The sequence below is a fragment of the Oncorhynchus kisutch genome, linkage group LG5 (assembly GCF_002021735.2).
Source record: "Oncorhynchus kisutch isolate 150728-3 linkage group LG5, Okis_V2, whole genome shotgun sequence".
Classification (NCBI taxonomy): Eukaryota; Metazoa; Chordata; class Actinopteri; order Salmoniformes; family Salmonidae; genus Oncorhynchus; species Oncorhynchus kisutch.
The window spans coordinates 20,696,067-20,714,098 of NC_034178.2; the positions used below are offsets into that span (position 1 = coordinate 20,696,067).

At 39.8% G+C, this 18,032-nt stretch overlaps 1 protein-coding gene across 1 annotated transcript; it reads right to left on the bottom strand.

Annotated features, from left to right (window-relative positions):
* Window positions 1-6,861: 6,861 nt before the first annotated feature.
* On the bottom strand, window positions 6,862-14,276 carry LOC109890129 (uncharacterized). Its single transcript, XM_020482084.2, has 2 exons — window positions 14,035-14,276; window positions 6,862-8,462 (listed from the first exon to the last, which is right to left on the bottom strand). The coding sequence occupies exon 2, from the start codon at window positions 8,305-8,307 to the stop codon at window positions 7,537-7,539; it is 771 nt and encodes a 256-aa protein (XP_020337673.1). The 5' UTR covers window positions 8,308-8,462; window positions 14,035-14,276; the 3' UTR covers window positions 6,862-7,536.
* Between the last annotated feature and the right edge of the window lie 3,756 nt (window positions 14,277-18,032).

Genomic DNA, 18,032 nt, shown 5'->3' on the forward strand with positions numbered 1-18,032 from the left:
GACCAGCATGGTCCAATAATAATAAGGCAGAACAGTTGAAACTGGAGCAGCAGCACGGCCAGGTGGACTGGGGACAGAAAGGAGTTATGTCAGGTAGTCCTGAGGCATGGTCCTAGGGCTCAGGTCCTCCAAGAGAGAGCACACTTAAACTCACACAGGACACTGAATAGGACAGGATAAGTACTCCAGATATAACAAACTGACCCTAGCCCCCCGACACAAACAACTGCAGCATAAATACTGGAGACTGAGACAGGAGTCAGACACTGTGGCCCCATCCGAGGACACCCCCGGACAGGGCCAAACAGGAAGGATATAACTCCACCCACTTTGCCAAAGCACAGCCCCCACACCACTAGAGGGATATCTTCAACCAACTTACCATCCTGAGACAAGGCTGAGTATAGCCCACAAAGATCTCCGCCACGGCACAACCCAAGGGGGGGCGCCAACCCAGACAGGAAGATCACATCAGTGACTCAACCCACTCAAGTGACGCGCCCCTCCCAGGGACGGTATGAAAGAGCCCCAGTAAGCCAGTGACTCAGCCCCTGTAATAGGGTTAGAGGCAGAGAATCCCAGTGGAAAGAGGGGAACTGGCCAGGCAGAGACAGCAAGGGCGGTTCGTTGGTCCAGAGCCTTTCCGTTCACCTTCCCACTCCTGGGCCAGACTACACTCAATCATATGACCCACTGAAGAGATGAGTCTTCAGTAAAGACTTAAAGTTTGAGACCGAGTTTGCGTCTCTTACATGGGTAGGCAGACCATTCCATAAAAATGGAGCTCTATAGGAGAAAGCCCTGCCTCCAGCTATTTGCTTAAATTCTAGGGACAATTAGGAGGCCTACGTCTTGTGACCGTAGCGTACGTGTAGGTATGTACGGCAGGACCAAATCAGAGAGATAGGGTAGGAGCAAGCCCATGTAATGCTTTATAGGTTAGCAGTAAAACCTTGAAATCAGCCCTTGCCTTGACAGGAAGCCAGTGTAGGGAGGCTAGCACTGGAGTAATATGATCAAATTTTTTGGTTCTAGTCAGGATTCTAGCAGCCGTATTTAGCACTAACTGAAGTTTATTTAGTGCTTTATCCTGAAGTGACAAAAGCATGAATAAATTTTTCGGCATCATTTTTGGACAGAAAGTTTCTGATTTTTTTTGCAATGTCTCCCCCGATTGCTAAGTTTGGCTGGGTGGCCATTTCTAGGAAGAGTCTTGGTGGTTCCAAACTTATTCCATTTAAGAATGATGGAGGCCACTGATCTTCAGTACTGCAGAAATGTACTTGTACCATTCCCCAGATCTGAGCCTCAACACAATCCTGTTTTGGGCTCTACAGACAATTCCTTTGATCTCCATGGCTCCCCCCCCCCCCCCATGCACTGTCAACTGTGGGACCTTATTATAGACAAGTGTGCCTTTTTTCAAATCATGTCCAAATCAATTGAAGTTACCACAGGTGAACTCAATCATGTAGTAACAGCTCAAGGATGATCAATGGAAACAGGATGCACCAGCTCAATTTTGAGTCTCATAGCAAAGGGTCTGAATACTTAGGTAAATAAGGTTATAACTTTAAATACATCCCAACCTGTTTTCGCTTTGTCATTATGGGGTATTGTATGTAGATTGCTGAGGATTTTTTATTAATCCATTTTAAAATAAGGCTGTAACGTGGGAAAGGGGATCAGAATACTGTTCGAAGGCACAGTAAATGTGGCTACTCTGAGCATAATACGCCATGGGAGTGCTCAGAACAACATCAGCCATCTCCCCACAATAATTGCTGCAAATGAAAAGGTTAGGGCGGTATACCGAATTTGACTATATACCGGTATTGATGCACGGACCGGTTTGGGTTTTTACTTTACCTCCTATAACGGCATTTGAATTTTTGGTTTGTTATGTGTAACGTCCATTTTTATAGTTAACCCCGCTACTTGAGTCATCCCGCTCTCGCTCCACACAGACCTAGTCCCACAACCTGTCACTCAAGGAGCGCATTTGTCGCTTGACCACGATACGCTTTCGGTCAGTCTTCATGGTCAACGCAGCACATGCAACAATGTTGATGACGACAGTGTTTCCACTTTGATCTTAATATAACTCCACAAGCGTTCTATAATTATAATATTAGTTTGTTTATTACATTTGCAAACAGCTAGTTTTGTATTTTCTTAGCGAGTTAAGCTAAATCGTTTATAGCCACTAATGCTAATACAGCCTGATACCAGCGCTAGTGGAGGCCTAAATCAGCATGGTGTTTCTGTAACAGTATCTTCTAAATCCAAGAGGAATAGGCAAAGCATGAGAATTTTAATTATATGAATAAAGATTTTAATGTAGCCAAAGGTTTATAGGGTCCCCTAGGAAACACGGAACATCACTGTGTTTCCTACCCTGTCACAATAACTCGTCAATGTCATTTTCATTCGTTGTCATGTCAAACAACACTTCAAAGTGGCCACTATGATTTATATTCTTTTTCCATTATTCCAAAAGTTCACCCAAGTGTTTTGATCTAATTCGCAATTGCAACATTTAGTTAATCAGGCCTAGTATTTTTGCCCATATTGTGGAAGTTCTCACATGAGTGCAGAAATTGATGGAAAAGCAGGAAATTATTTTAGGTTGATGTTGAACTGGTTTAAACTGTTCAATCTGAATTGAGAAAGACTCTTTGAAATCATTTAGAATATATGTGTTGCCACCCTAGGGTCACGCACTACTCAAAGCAAATTTATAACTTTTTAAAATCAAAAACATAAAATACTGTCAAATTTGAAAAATACCATCATATGATGTTTTGACCAAATCGCCCAGCCCTATAGTTGAGGTCTTAAATATATTCATTAGATGTGGGGTGGAAAAGTATGCATTTGATGCAAGCACATTAGGTTTGCACCGACAATCTTACTGTCAAACTGATTGAGCCCTGAGTTTTTCTGAATTATGCAGCTTTGTCAGTCATTCTGTACGTCGAGTTAAACCTTTATTTTTTTATGGACATAGGATGAATATGCATTGTATTTTTCTCCAGGCCCTAACATTTCAAATCAATGTGCACCCCCATAATCTAAAATGGTTTGGCTAACTGCTGCTTGCCATGTTTACTTTAAAGCCTTAAAAGGCTTTAAAGGAAAACCTGCACAAAAAGCCTATTTGCTGAACTAGAGTGGGGGGGGGGGGGGGGGGGGGAATACTACATGCTCATGGACATAGTGAGAAGAGAAATCACGCTGCAAGCATTGTGTAATTGTCTTTTTGCGTACTCCTAGGGCTGTTTTGTGGACCGAAGTCACTTGAAGTCTTCACATTCAATGTTGACCTAGCTTTCTCTTGCTGTGTTCAGTAGCACACATTAAGCGATCACCACAGCTCATGTTATAATCATTTGTCACTGCGTTTATTTAATATTGGTTCACTTTTGCCAGGCACTGAACAGCTACAGTGCCTTCAGAAAGTTTTCACTTTTTCCACATTTTGTTACAGCCTGAATTTAAAATGAATTAAATGGAGATTTTGTCATTGGCAGACACACAATGCCCCATAATGTCCGTTTTTAGATTTCGATTTTTTTTAAACAAAATAATACATGAAAAGCTGAAACAATTAATCAACCCCTCTTTGTTATGGCAATCCTGAAGTTCTGGAGTAAAAATGTTCTTATGTCACAAGTTGCATGGACTCACCGTGTGCAATAATGGTGTTTTAATATGACTTTGGAACACATTATCTGTAAGGTCCCTCAGTCGAGCAGTGGATTTCTAACATAGATTCAACCACAAAGACTAGGGAGGGTTTCCAATGCCTCGCAAAGAAGGGCACATATTGGTAGATGGGAGGGGAGAAAAATTCACCTTTAACCAGGACAATAACTCTAAACACAAGGCCAAATAATACTTGAGTTGCTTACCAAGACGACATTGAATGTTCCTGAGTGGCCGAGTTAGTTTAGACTTAAATCGGCTTAAATCTGGCAAGACTTGAAAAAGTCTGTCTAGCAAATGATCAACAACCAACTTGAAAGAGCTTGACGAATTTAAAAAAGAATGTGCAAATATTGTACTTTTTCGGTGTATAAAGCTCTTATAGACTTACCCAGAAAGACTCACAGCTGTAATCGCTGCCAAAGGTGATTCTAATATGTATTCACTCAGGGATGTGAGTACTTGCGTAAATTTATATATTTCATTTTCTAAAAATGTAAAAACATGTTTTCACTTTGTCCTTATGGAATGTTGTGTGTAAAATTGATTAAATCAATTTTGTATATTCAGGCTTTTAACACAAAATGTGAATTAAGTCCAGGGGTATGCAAAATCTCAGAATGCACTGTATCGCACCAATGCTTTAACTTTTTCTTAATAAATTCATTAACATGAATTACCTTATTATAAACCCTTTTATAAAGACTACTTTAAAGGGATAGTTCACAAATGACATGTTTCCACATGCTAACGTTTTAGCATTTGTGGCTCAAAACTCATTTAAGTCATGGGACTGATTTAACATTTTTGGGGCATTATGTTCAAAACATCTCTAAGTGACTTTGTTGAGCTTCACAAAGAATTTTAGATGATTTGGACATGATGTGCAAACTTATAATATTGGTCTATATATATTAATGGATGCCAAGGTAAGCCAGGCTTCCCAAAAACACTGCAGAGAAAAATAATTGAAATGCATGTAAAATTTCTTTCGTCTCTCCGTTTCATAATTTTCCTACGATTCGGAAGTGCTGAATGCATCTCACTGGAGAAAGTATCCGAACGAGTGAAACAGCGCCCCTCTGATGCTGTCTGGTCTAAACAAGTATGACATTGCATTCAATGCTACGGGCAGCAACAAAGGAAGCCAGTGATTATTTGGCCTCCCTTGATCAGTGTTGAGCTAAACTGAGTGAACTCAACTGAATGGTCCAAGCGCACCATAAAAAAGTGTCAATGGAAGCCAGCTTGGATTTGGCGTCACTTCAATCAAATCTTATTGAGAGCATACATCATTGACAGAAACAACGTGAATTGTTGCACCTCGTTGTGTTGTCCTCTGGTTGCAAGCTAGCTAAAATTGGCCCTTTCCTAAATTAACCATGAATGGAGATAGAGGTTTGAAATTGTGGTTTTACTTAATTGTGCTGGCAAATGATTATAATGGTGACTGATCCAACCATTAATTCATCCATTGTTGTGCCCCTGGCCTGAGAGGATGGAAGTTCAATGTGTAGCTAGATGTAGAAGGCTCATTTATACTAGCTAATGTTGCATATGAATGGAAGTTAGTCTAGCAAGCAAGTGTTTTAGCCAGGTAGCCTAGGACAAAAAAAAACAATAGCGTGTACTGTTTAACAGAGTGATAGACCATTTTGTCAACATTAGAGCGTGGCATTGGCGTTTCTCTACAAGTAGGGTGAGTCAACATGTTTTTTCTACTTGCACGAACGCACACACACACACACACACACACACACATCAGAACCATGGACAGCCACATTTCAGGGGTGTATTGATGGGAATGCATGGGGTAACTCAGGGCCGGCTACATGCATTTTTTAAATATTTTGGGAAACTCAATTGAGGTGTCAACTTAGTGTTTAAAAGTTAGAATAGTAAAATACACAAGGTGCAAGTTCTAAATTTAATTGTGCACCTGCATTTTTTCTATTTTTGTCAGACACTGGTAGTTAATCTAGCCAGTTATCATAACATGGGAAGTTATAGTAAAATGTGTAGAACTGCAAAAAACTTGCTTTAAAACTGCAATCTGCCCCATTGCAAAATGAGGATGGCCTTCTGTTTTATAAAATTGCAACAGTTTCTCTGTTCCCTATTGCAAAATTTGTAGAATTTGCATTTAATAATTTTTTTCTTCTTCCTGTGAATGGGAAACAGCTGCTGCCTGTGGTACCCAAGTGTCACTCCCTCCCATTGATGTGTTTTGGCTCCTCATTTTTATGACTTGTACTGTCTGGGTCTGGTCAATGTTTACAGCCCAGCTCATTACACTACTCTGAGCTGCTCAGTCCTCTATCATGAGGGCCACTGGCCTAACTTTGATCTTTGCAACCCAGTTTCCACATGGTTTTGTCGCTCGAAAGTGGCTTTCAGAGTCCAATGTGTCCACGTCCGCATAGCAGTGTTAGAATATTGAACTGTTGGCTTTTATACTTTATTGAATCGTGAGACTGGTATAAGACATTAGGTCACACATATTCTCCAGTAGTAATTTTGCAGACGCTTCAGTATTGGTTCTAATACAGCGTATCAAAACAGTTACCAATTAAAAGGTACAAATACCATAACTACTCTTCAGGGAAGTGGGTATCACTACCTTGGAAAATTGATAATATTGGCATATATTAAAACCTTGAGAGGAAATCTGAAGTCTGGACACCATTTGAGAGAGGTGCAGAAATAACCATCATAGAAGAGGTAAACTAGAGCAAAACCATAGAGCAACTAAAAGAAGCGCTAGGGCATTCTACCAATTCGGCTCAAATATAGGAAAAAATCTAATCTTGGATAAAATAGGCTCTGCATTATTCCGCCTCCAACATTCTAATTTACTTCCGACCGGGTTGATGACTTCCGGAGCGAGTTCTGCTATTGTTTATCATTAGCTAACTAGCTATCGTCGATGCATTTCTGACTGAAATATTTCGCAATGACTACGTTTCAATTACAGCCCCGCGAAGGAGGTGCTAATGAACATTGTTCAGTTTCTTCCAAATGTCATGGTATTGTGAGCTTCCATCGTTTCCCAGTCGATGTAGAGCTCAGAAAAAGGTGGTTAGTGGCAGTACGTCGTGACAACTTTACTGTCACCAAACACACAAAGGTGTGTAGTACACATTTCATCGAAAGTGACTTTGTTGAGGGAAAAATTGGGGTGCGACAATAGCTAAAAAGAGATGTTGTTCCTACTGTATTCGTGTGGAACTGGCAAATTCAAAAAGAGACCTGGTGTTCGGGAAAGAAGACTGAAACCTCCTGCACCGACTGAGGGGGATGAAGAACAAGGTGCACTGCCTGTGGACTGTGCCGTCTCTGATCCGGTCCAGAGCATGGGGCAAGCCAGTGTAAATGTACATGTGTTTATTTGCTAGCAGCAAAATAATATGTTTATCTACGACATGTATCAATCATTTGTGTTGTAGTGAATATCAGTTTGTGTGGAGCTTGTATTGGCTTTAATTAGGCAATGAGTGACAGGGGTGGGGGAAAGAAATCAAGTAAACACAGAATAACCAGAATGCAAGATTGAATACAATGTTAGATGTGTAATTGATTAACTGAACAGTTGAACATTTGCTGAAATACATTTTTTAAAACAAATCTAATCACTAGATTTCTTCACAAGAACATCAATACTTATTTTTCATAAAACCACTAAACTTGCCACCCATGCAGGGGATCCAGTCAGGTGCGAGAGACACTTCTGCAAGTACTGGTAAAAATAAAAGTGGTCAACCTTCTCTCTTATAGTTTTTGAAACCTGTAGACTAGGATGTCCTCCTGTACACAACTGACAAAGTCACATCAGCTACAACCTGTGAGAAGGATTTCACCTTGCACCTGCCAGTAGTAAGCATGAGATCTCTTCAACTTCAGCTCTCCATTCTGTATCTTCAGGTAAGAGCAGTCAACATAACTTGGTACATTTGGGCACTTCACCTCTAAGAGTCCAAAGTCTGGTCTAACACTGGAATCAAATATGATGCCATCTGGAGAGGATCCTAACCACGGAGCATCTTGGTGCACTACGAAGCCACACGGAAAGAAGTTAACAATCTTCAGTGTGCAGTACTCCTGTACAGCCACTGGCTCCATGGCTAGCCCCCTCTTCATCTCCATGGTCTGTATACCAGATCCCTTGAACATCCGCTCAGCTAGGTGGTCAGCTGAGGTCTCTCCCAGGACATGGCAAACCTCTTGGAAAAGAGAGGATGTTATTCTCATTTTCCTGAGCTGATGTTCAACCTCGACTTTGTGTGATATCTTGTAGGTTGTCTCTAATGCATTGAGGTGGAACTGCTCCTGATGGCTAAGGACATAAGCACACTGGGAAGCCTGAAGCCTGTAGCCATCTAATGGAAGTATTGGTGGAGAAGGGGCATCAGCAATCTTTACAATTTCACAGGTCTTTGGCTGTGGAAGCTGATAGGACAGAACACTGCCGCATTGCACTGGCCCAAAGGTGGACTCAACCAGGGGCACATCAGGTGACAATGGAAATATCAGAAGAGGGGCAGTAAGTGGAGAAAAGTTGGCATACATTTCTGAGATGCAGAGAAGGTCCATATCAGGCATATATCCACTGGTGGTGCAACAGGAATGTTTAGTTGAGAGTAGTGCACTGTCTGGGAAAGAAGGGCCACCAGATGATTGCACAGAGCACTTCCTGCAACACAGGAACAGTGGCTTTGGACCACTATCACTGGTACGGAGTGCTTTATTAACACCATCTGTGAAGATAAATGGGATGAAAGACTGAAGTGAGAAACAAGAATTTCCAAACTCTGCATCAACAGATCTTTACCAAATAACCTGTTAAGTGGGCAATTCGAAATTGGGATTGGGACCCATCATTAATATCTATCACTGATAAGATTAAACGTTGATACTGTCTCCAACACACCATAATGACAGTGTCCCACAGGAGATGTTTAGACTTCTTATGGCTGAGGGGCAGTATTGAGTAGCTTGGATGAATAAGTTGCCCAAAGTAAACTGCCTACTCCTCAGTCTCAGTTGCTAATATGTATATTATTATTAGTATTGGATAGAAAACACTCTAAAGTTTCTAAAACTGTTTGAAGGATGTCTGTGAGTATAACAGAACTCATATGGCAAGCAAAATCCTGAGGAGAAATCTAAACAGGAAGTGAGAAATCTGAGTTTTGAATGTATTCACCAGAGTCCAATGAAATCCCCTTGAGATATTAATGATGTTGCACTGCCTAGGGGTTCCACTAGATGTCAACCATCAATAGAAATTATAATGAGACTTCTATGGTGTTGTGGGAGTGAATGATAGCAGAATCAGTCAGGTGTCTGGCAGTCAGCCATTTTCTGATCATGCTTATTCCTCATGGTCGTCACTTGCGTTCCATGGCTCATAAAGACAAGAAGGAATAGTCCGGTTGGAACTTTATTGAAGGTATATGTTAAAAACATCCTAATGATTGATTCTGTACATAGTTTGAAATGTTTCTTCGACCTGTAATATAACCTTTAAGTTTTTGGCCGATGTAACGCTGACCAGAATGAGCGTTTGGATATGTATACCAAACGCACTAACAAAATAAGGTATTTGGACATAAATAACGGACATTTTCGAACAAAACAAACATTTATTGTTGACCTGGGATTCCTGGAGTGCTTTCTGATGTAGATCATCAAAGGTAAGGGAATATTTATCATGTAATTTCTTGATTATGTTGACGTCAACATGGTGGCTATTGTGACAAATGTTTCTGAGCGCCGTCTCAGATTATTGCACGGCTGGCTTATTCTGTAAAAAAAAAATTGAAATCAGACACAGCGGTTGCATTAAGGAGAGGTATATCTATAATTTCATGTGTATAACTTGTATTATCATCTACATTTATGATGAGTATTTATGTTGAATGATGTAGCTATGCAAAATCACTGGATGTTTTTGGAACTAGTGAATGTAACACACCAATGTAAACCTTATCAAACAAAACATACATGTATTGTGTAACATGAAGACCTATTAGTGTCATCTGATGAAGATCAAAGGTTAGTGATTATTTTTCTCTATTTCTGCTTTTTGAAACTCCTCTCTTTGCCTGGGAAAAAAATGGCTGTGTTTTTCTGTGGCCATATGTGGTGACCTAACATCGTTTGTGGTGCTTTTGCTGTAAAGCATATTTGAAATCGGACACTGTTGTGGGATTAACAACAAGAATAGCTTTACAATGGTATGAGATTTGATGTTTTGAAAATGGCGCCCTACACTTTGACTGGCTGTTGTCATATCGCTCCCGTTAACGGGATTGCAGCCATTAGAAGTTTTTAACAAGGTCCCTAGTAGCTATCTATAACCTTTCCCTACTCTCATGCTGTATGGCTTTTCACTCTTCCTCATGGACCTGTGACAGGCAGCCCTCACGGTGATCTCCCCTGTCAATGTGTCTTTGTGAGATACTGTGTAGAAGACATGAATAACAATTATTTTTTGCTAGCAAATATAGCTAGCAAGCATAACTTAACCAAGCTAACGAAAATACACACATTCTCAGGTAGATTCTGTTAACGTTACATACTTTTACAAAGTAACTAGCTAGCTACAGTTAATAGTTAAATCAGCTAGCTAATGATACATCATTAATATTAATTTGAGGCAAGTCCTGAAGACACCTAGTAAAAAACTGCGACATAGTGGTAGTAACGTTATATTGTCGATAACAACTCGACTGACCGGAAAATGCCAGACCGATAGGAAGTGTGTTTAGAACGTTCGATCATGGAATGTGCATAAGGGCTATTGGGTAGCCTTTCCCTGCTGATGGAAAATTCCAATCTAATAAAGAATTCAGAGATGCTGTTGAGAGTTGGCACAATGAAATGAAAGAAATCAAAAGCTCAATACACCAGCGTTTTGATGTTAGCGTTCTATCAACCAAAATAAAAATCGATACAACCAAGATTTGTAGATGTACTCAGCACTAACCATACTATTTGTGAAGTAAATGTATCTTAAGATAGAAATTCAATGATTTAATTAATTATGACAAATTAAAATAATGACTTCAAATAAGTTACGTAATACATTGTTGGCTGACAATTTTTTACGCTGTATAGAATATAATTACAGCAATATGTACTGGTATGTTAGCTACCCTAATGTTAGTTGGCTACTAATACATCAAACTTGACACTATATTAACTATATGCTATCTAACTACCCAACGGTTATTGACTTGATTGTTCAGTCATTCTTAGCTAAAGGGTATAGTCATAGTGCGTTCTCAATGGACATGGTTAACTCTGATTTCAGAGCACTTTCGACTGAGTGTACCAGAGCACAAAATAACTGTTGAATTTACGGAACGCTCAACACTCTGGTGTCAGTGAACGTTGGGAGGGAAAGAGCGTAATTAAATTGTTGCCAGCAACACAGTTAGTCACTAATGCTCTGGATAACATGAAAACTGCCTAACCAGCTCTGCTTGGGTGAGTAAAGTGGTCAGAGGGAGGTGTTCTCATATTTGTGTCTGGAAGCAGCTAGCAAACTAGCCAGTTAGCTTGGGTGCTTGACTACTTTTGGGACCCACCCTGCTACATGGACAGAGTGGGCAGTGTGCGCTCTGATTGGTCTGACTTTACCAACACAGCTGCAAAAACACTGGCTACGCGAGTACATTGATAGAATGTGTATGTCTGCTTTGATGGCAGGTTTGAAACTTGTTATACCGAAGCGTAGTGTGTGGGGGCATTGGTCATTGTAGGGGCGATAGAGCTTGAAATTGGCTAAATGTACGAAAGAAAAAGTGTTATATTTAGTGGGGACAGAATGAAAAGCGATATGACTACTACCCATATCTTTGAAAATGGGACCAGTAACAATTCCTGGTTATTTTACATAGGGATTGGTGTGGAACTGATTTTGACGAGAGCATGAACAACGTTTACAAATAGTCCAATTTTGTATCATGCTTCGTTGAAACAATCGCTAAGGATGTAAATTTGAGGGTTCCGTGTTGGTACAGTATGTAGGAAATGTGTTATTTGCGTAAAAAGACAAACTCATATGCCAGACATCACCACATGAGTAAAGTATTTGGCAGAGCAGGGTCACAAAGCATCATATTGGAATGTACAATCAGCGAAGCAAGAGAACATATTTGGGGATTTCGGAAGTCACGAAGCACATTACACATGACCGAGTAGGAACAATGCGTTCTTTGGCACGACCAAACACTCCTCGCAGACTCAGGAAAATCAGAAAATTTAATCTCGTGAAACATTTTATTTTGGTTTACCCTGAATAGATGTATAGAATTGACGAAAGGGAGGAGGGGTCACAAGAAGACAAAAACGGTTCATTATTGAAGGGAGCACAGTGGCCTCCCTGTGAACAGAAGTCATTATGTTTGTTTTGACTGTAATTTAAAACTTTTTATTCACCTGGTGAAGTAAATTAATAGGAAAGTAAGAATTCTTAATTCTAATTGTTTGGACTGATTAGCGAAGTGAAAACGAACTTAATGTTTATTTTCTCTCCCTCTCAAATGTTTCCCGAGGTTGTTGCCTGGGAGAGCAGTTAATGAAATTCTGTTGTTTTATAAAGGTGTACTGACCTGGCCATATAGGGAGCTCCCAGATAAGTAAGTCCTGGCCATTTCTTTGTTTGTTTTTGCCCTACGTTTTACCACGCACACCAGCACCTTAACTCAAATGTTATCAATATGTGTTAAGTGGTGTTAATACTGTTTGATTTATTTAGTTGTAAACTGGGTACACAGAATGATGGAAATGTTTGAAATGGTTCTAAATGGTTTCTGAGATACAGGGAAAGAAAAGGGGGGGAAAAACACTTAATGTGGTTGAATGACCTTTGTGACTTCCTGGTGAAGCCTGATCACCCTCACTAGAAAGACGGCAGACATCGGGTGAGATTTAAAATGGGCTATGTAAACACTAATAATTATGAAGAAGCTTATAATTGAGCAATTGTCCTATGTGTGATTTGGAACATGAGAAGAAGAGAGAATGAGGTACACCTGTCTCTAGTCTTTTTTACCATTACCTTATGGGATACAATTATTTCCTTATGGACTATCAAGAGTTGTAATTCTAAATTAAATTGTTGTTCTAATTAGATTTTTTTATTTATTTAGCAGGCAGTGTTTTTAATTACCGGGGCCCTACAAAAGGAATTTATAATGTAATGTACACCTAATTTATAGTGTATTGTTGTTTTGTTTGACAAATCTCACCAGATTGGATCCGCTGCATGGTCGAGATTTCTCCTTAAGGGGTAACTCTGCGAGGTTGCCAGTATGATGAGTATAAGTAGAACGGTTTCAACAAGTGTTGTTAGGCTCTTTGACATGTGTCTTAGACATTTTGGTAGTAAACAATTGGGAATGTCATAATTTTAAGGAGTGAATAGCTGGTCTGGATTTTCAGAATCAGAAATGTCTTAAACTGTTGTTTTGGTCTGTCCTCTCTCAAGTTAGGCGATAGTGACTACAGATGGTATTTTGATGCATGGAAGGAATAAATCGATGAACACAGTGTGAACACCCCCCCCAACTGGCTGAAGAAATGGTGACACGTGTTCACTACGACCTTGTCCTGCACCACTTCTACCGTGAGACCTGAGTCCGAGCTAGCAGCCTGTACACAGCATCCAGTCGAAGTTTTTAAACTGCCTTCTTCTCTCATGCCATTTTCTCTCAGGAGTGCGACATGAGTCCACGTGGAGTGAGCTCCTGTCCAAACTCCTGTCATGCCGCTGGTGTACTGGTAGACAAATGATAGTGGTGAGAGACATTATCAAGGGCCATCCACTTTGGGCATGTGCCATTGGAGGACAAACTGACGCTATCTGAAGAAGAACATGAAGACACGCCAGAAGGATGAGTGCGGGGGAAGAGGGGGTGGTTAACCGTGCCGTAAATACCAATGTTTATTTGGTATATCAGGTTGATTGTGGATGTCTGGACAAAGAATGCATTGAGACACCAATCTGTCATTACCACAAGTGTTGAGAATAGTTCATGCTGGGAATATGAAATGAATATACTGTTTGTTATCTGCTGACTGCCACGTATTCAAAAAGGATGTACTTCTCTAAAAGCTGAGACCCGACACTTTTCGTTGGGCCTTAACTGCGCAACTGTTGAAGTGAATAGTTAACTTCTCAATTTTTGCTAATCTTATAATAAAGAATAGTCTCTCTCCTTTTGGTTAGAAATGACCACAATGTCTCAAAGCTCAAGCCAACTAAAAGGTGGCACAATGTCAGGCGAATCCTCTTACTATAAACTTAGTCCCACCTACCTGAGGATCTTCTTTTTTTGCCATCTATTTCCTGTGTTTTGAGGGGTGCAAAATCCACTTGTCACTTTAATCTTGCTGAATTGATTGCTTTCAGTTTACTCCTGCCACTCTTTCATACTCTTGCTTGTTGTAATGATTGTCTTCGGGAGAAAGAGTGGAGGGCCAAAGTGCAGCGTGGTAAGTGTTCATGATGATTTTAATTAAAGAAAGCACTGAATCAAAACAATAAATGATGACGTGAATTTACAAAACCGAAACAGTACCGTGTGGCCCAAACACTCACACGGAAACAAATACCCACAAACCAAAAGTGAAACCCAGGCTACCTAAGTATGATTCTCAATCAGGGACAACAATTGACAGCTGAAATGGGTTCAATGGAATGCAATGTCTTTCCGTTGCATCTATAAGAACGCTAAAGATTCGTCAGGGATTTAACCTATCGTCTCGACTCTTGCATCACAAGAAAAATAAAGATGTATTAACTTTATTTTGATGTGTGTACATTTTTTTTGTGGAATTTTAAAAAGTAATAATTTAATACAGTCAAACATTTTACAAATTAGATGTGCTGAAATGAAAACAACTTCTGAAAATGAACACTCAGATTATAGTGATATTATGTCTGATCACGCAAACAATGTAAAGTATGTATAGCTATGTGTAATGTTGAGCCAAGTGTGTTGATTTCTGTCCTGGGGTATCTTACTACTGACACTTATTGAATAATGTAACAGAACGTGACAACAGTAATTAATGAGGCAGTCTAGACGGTGTAGGGTCATAACCATTTCATATGTCATAACAGCTGACATAACTTGTCATAACGTTTTATAATATGTTCATAACAGTGTCATGAAACATATATTTAGACCTGTTGTGACTTATATTGTGTTATTTTATGGCTGGTTATGACACCTACATAAGAGTGTCAAAACACACAAAACCTACCACAGTAGTTATTCATGGCTGGTTATGACACAAGTGTCAACCTACCACACAAGGCAAAACATTCCATTACACCATAGCCTACATGTCAACAGTATGTTTATGTGATATATTTTTTACATTTACAATATTAAATTAGCATTGTAATTGTGCACACATTGATTTCGGACATGCACCCACCTCAATGCTCTGTTGCTGATGATGGATGAATGCCGGAGCAGATATCAGGAGCAGGACAAGACGCCTTCTTTTTGACTGATGACTGGGATGAATGCAGGAGCAGATTTCAGGAGCAGGACAAGATGCCTAGTTTTTGACTGATGACTGGGATGAATGCAGGAGCAGATTTCAGGAGCAGATTTCAGGAGCAGGACAAGACCCCTTCTTTTTGACTGATGACTGGGATGAATGCAGGAGCAGATTTCAGGAGCAGGACAAGACGCCTTCTTTTTGACTGATGACTGGGATGAATGCAGGAGCAGATTTCAGGAGCAGGACAAGACGCCTTCTTTTTGACTGATGACTGGGATGAATGCAGGAGCAGATTTCAGGAGCAGGACAAGACGCCTAATTTTTGACTGATGACTGGGATGAATGCAGGAGCAGATTTCAGGAGCAGGACAAGACAACCTCTTTTGTGACTGATGACTGATATAAGGGAATGCATGTGATAGGCCTGTCTGTCTTATATCAATATGATGGTCATAATGCTTCTTGACATTGTCATAAAGTGCATTTTCTCAGTCCAAGTATAGTGACACAGGAAGGCCATAATGCTTCATGGCACTGTTATTTAAAATATGATGAAAAAAACATGACTGTAAAGAATTCGTTACAACGACAACAAAGGATTTAAGAAACAAACTTTAAAATGAAAGGAAACTTCTTGGCAGGGAAAACAATTATTTGAATAAATGTGGGTTTTGACACACTTATGTAGGTGTCATAGCCAGCTGTAAAATAACACAATATACTGTATGTCACAACAGGGTAAATGTATTGGTCTATCAATAAATGGTTCTGACAAGTTCTGTAAGCTGTTATGACATATTATAAAATGGTTATGGCCGTGTTATAACGTGTTATGACACTGGGTGTCAAGTAATGTGTTACCGATAATTGAATTCCCACCAAAATCCCTGAAAAACATTTATTGAAAGATTCTTTCTCACCCATCTACACACAATACACCATGATGACAATGTAAAAACAGGTTTTTAGAAATGTTAGTGCATTTATTGAAAATTAAATGCATAAATATCTAATTTACATAAGTATTCATACCCCTGTCAATACTTTGTGGAAGCATATTCTACAAAGTATTCTTTTTTAAATTCTTCAAGTAAAATTGGTTGTGGATCAATGCTAGACAACCATTTTCAGGTCTTGCCATAGATTTTTTAAGTAGATTTAAGTCAAAACTGTACTGTAACCCGGCCACTCAGGAACATTCGCAGTCTTCTTGGGAAGCAACCCCCAGTGTCGATTTGGCCTTGTGTTTTAGGTTGTTTTCCTATTGAAAGGTCTCCCAGTGTCTGGCGGGATAGCAGACTGAACCAGAATTTAACCTATGATTTTCCCTGTGCTGAGTTCCATTATTTATTTGAATAAAATAAAAAAATGTTTTACCCCCTTTTTCGTGGTATCCAATTGGTAGTAGTTACTGTCTCATCGCTGCAACTCCCGTACGGACTCGGGAGAGGCAAAGGTCGAGAGCCATGCGTCCTCTGAAACACAACCCAACCAAGCCACACTGCTTCTTGACGCAATGCACATCCAACCCAGAAGCACCAATTTGTCAGAGGAAACACTGTACACCTGGCTACCGATGAGACAAGGATATCCCTGCCGGCCAAACCCGGACGACGCTGGGCCAATTGTGCGCCGCCCCATGGGCCTCCAGGTCGCGGCCAGCTGCGACAGACCCTGGGCCCGAACCCAGAATCTCTGGTGGAACAGCCTTAGACCACTGCGCCACCCGGGAGGCCCTCATTCAGTTTATTTTTTTATCCTGAAAAACTCCCCAGTACATAACGATTACAAGCATACCCATCACATGACACAGCCACCACTATGCTTGAAAGTATGGAGAGTGGTACTCAGTGATGGGTTTTGTTGGATTTGCCTAAAAGGGATATTCAATGGTGCCCTTCTTTGCGGTGCATTGGAAAACCTACCTGGTCTTTGTGGTTTAATCTGTGGTTGAAATTCACTGCTCAGTTGAGGGACTTCACAGATAATTGTCCAGTATGTTTGGGGTACAGAGATGAGGTAGTCATTAAAAATCATGTTAAATGTTATTGCACACAGATTCCATGCAACTTATTATGTGACTTTTAAGCAAATGTTTATTACTAAACCTATTTAAGCTTGCCATAACAAAGGGGTTGAATACTTATTGACTCAAGACATTTCAGCTTTTCATTTTTTATAAATTTGTTTTAAAAAATCTACCATAATTCCACATTTAATACATTTAAATTTAAATTAAATCAAGTTGTAGTCTTAGGGATGATCAAAGGAAATTTGATGCACCTGAGCTCAATTTGGAGTGTGATCGCAAAGGGGTGTGAATACTTATGTCAACAAAATATTTCAGTATTTCATTTTCAGAAAATGTACACATGTCTAAAAACATGTATTTACTTTGTCTTTATGGGGTATTGTGTGTAGATTGGTGAGAATTTTTTAAAATCCATTTTGAATTCAAGGCTGTAACACAACATTTGAAATAAGTCAAGGAGTATGAATACTATATATTTATACCTGTTGTGACATATTACACTATTTTATGGCTGGTTATGACACCTACATAAGTGTCAAAACCCACAAAACCTACCACAATAGGCAAACCTTTCAAATACACCATAGCCACAGGTGGACTCCAATCAAGTTGTAGTTACAGCTCAAGTATGATCAAAGGAAATTGGATGCACCTGAGCTCAATTTGGAGTGTCATAGCAAAGGGGTGTGAATACTTACTGTATGTAAATGAAATATTTCAGTATTTCATTTTCCAAAAATGTACAGAAATGTCTAAAAACATGTTT

Bases quoted from the DNA above. Each gene is read 5' to 3' on its own strand.
- LOC109890129 (XM_020482084.2), bottom strand. From the start codon at position 8,307: ATGCCTGATATGGACCTTCTCTGCATCTCAGAAATGTATGCCAACTTT.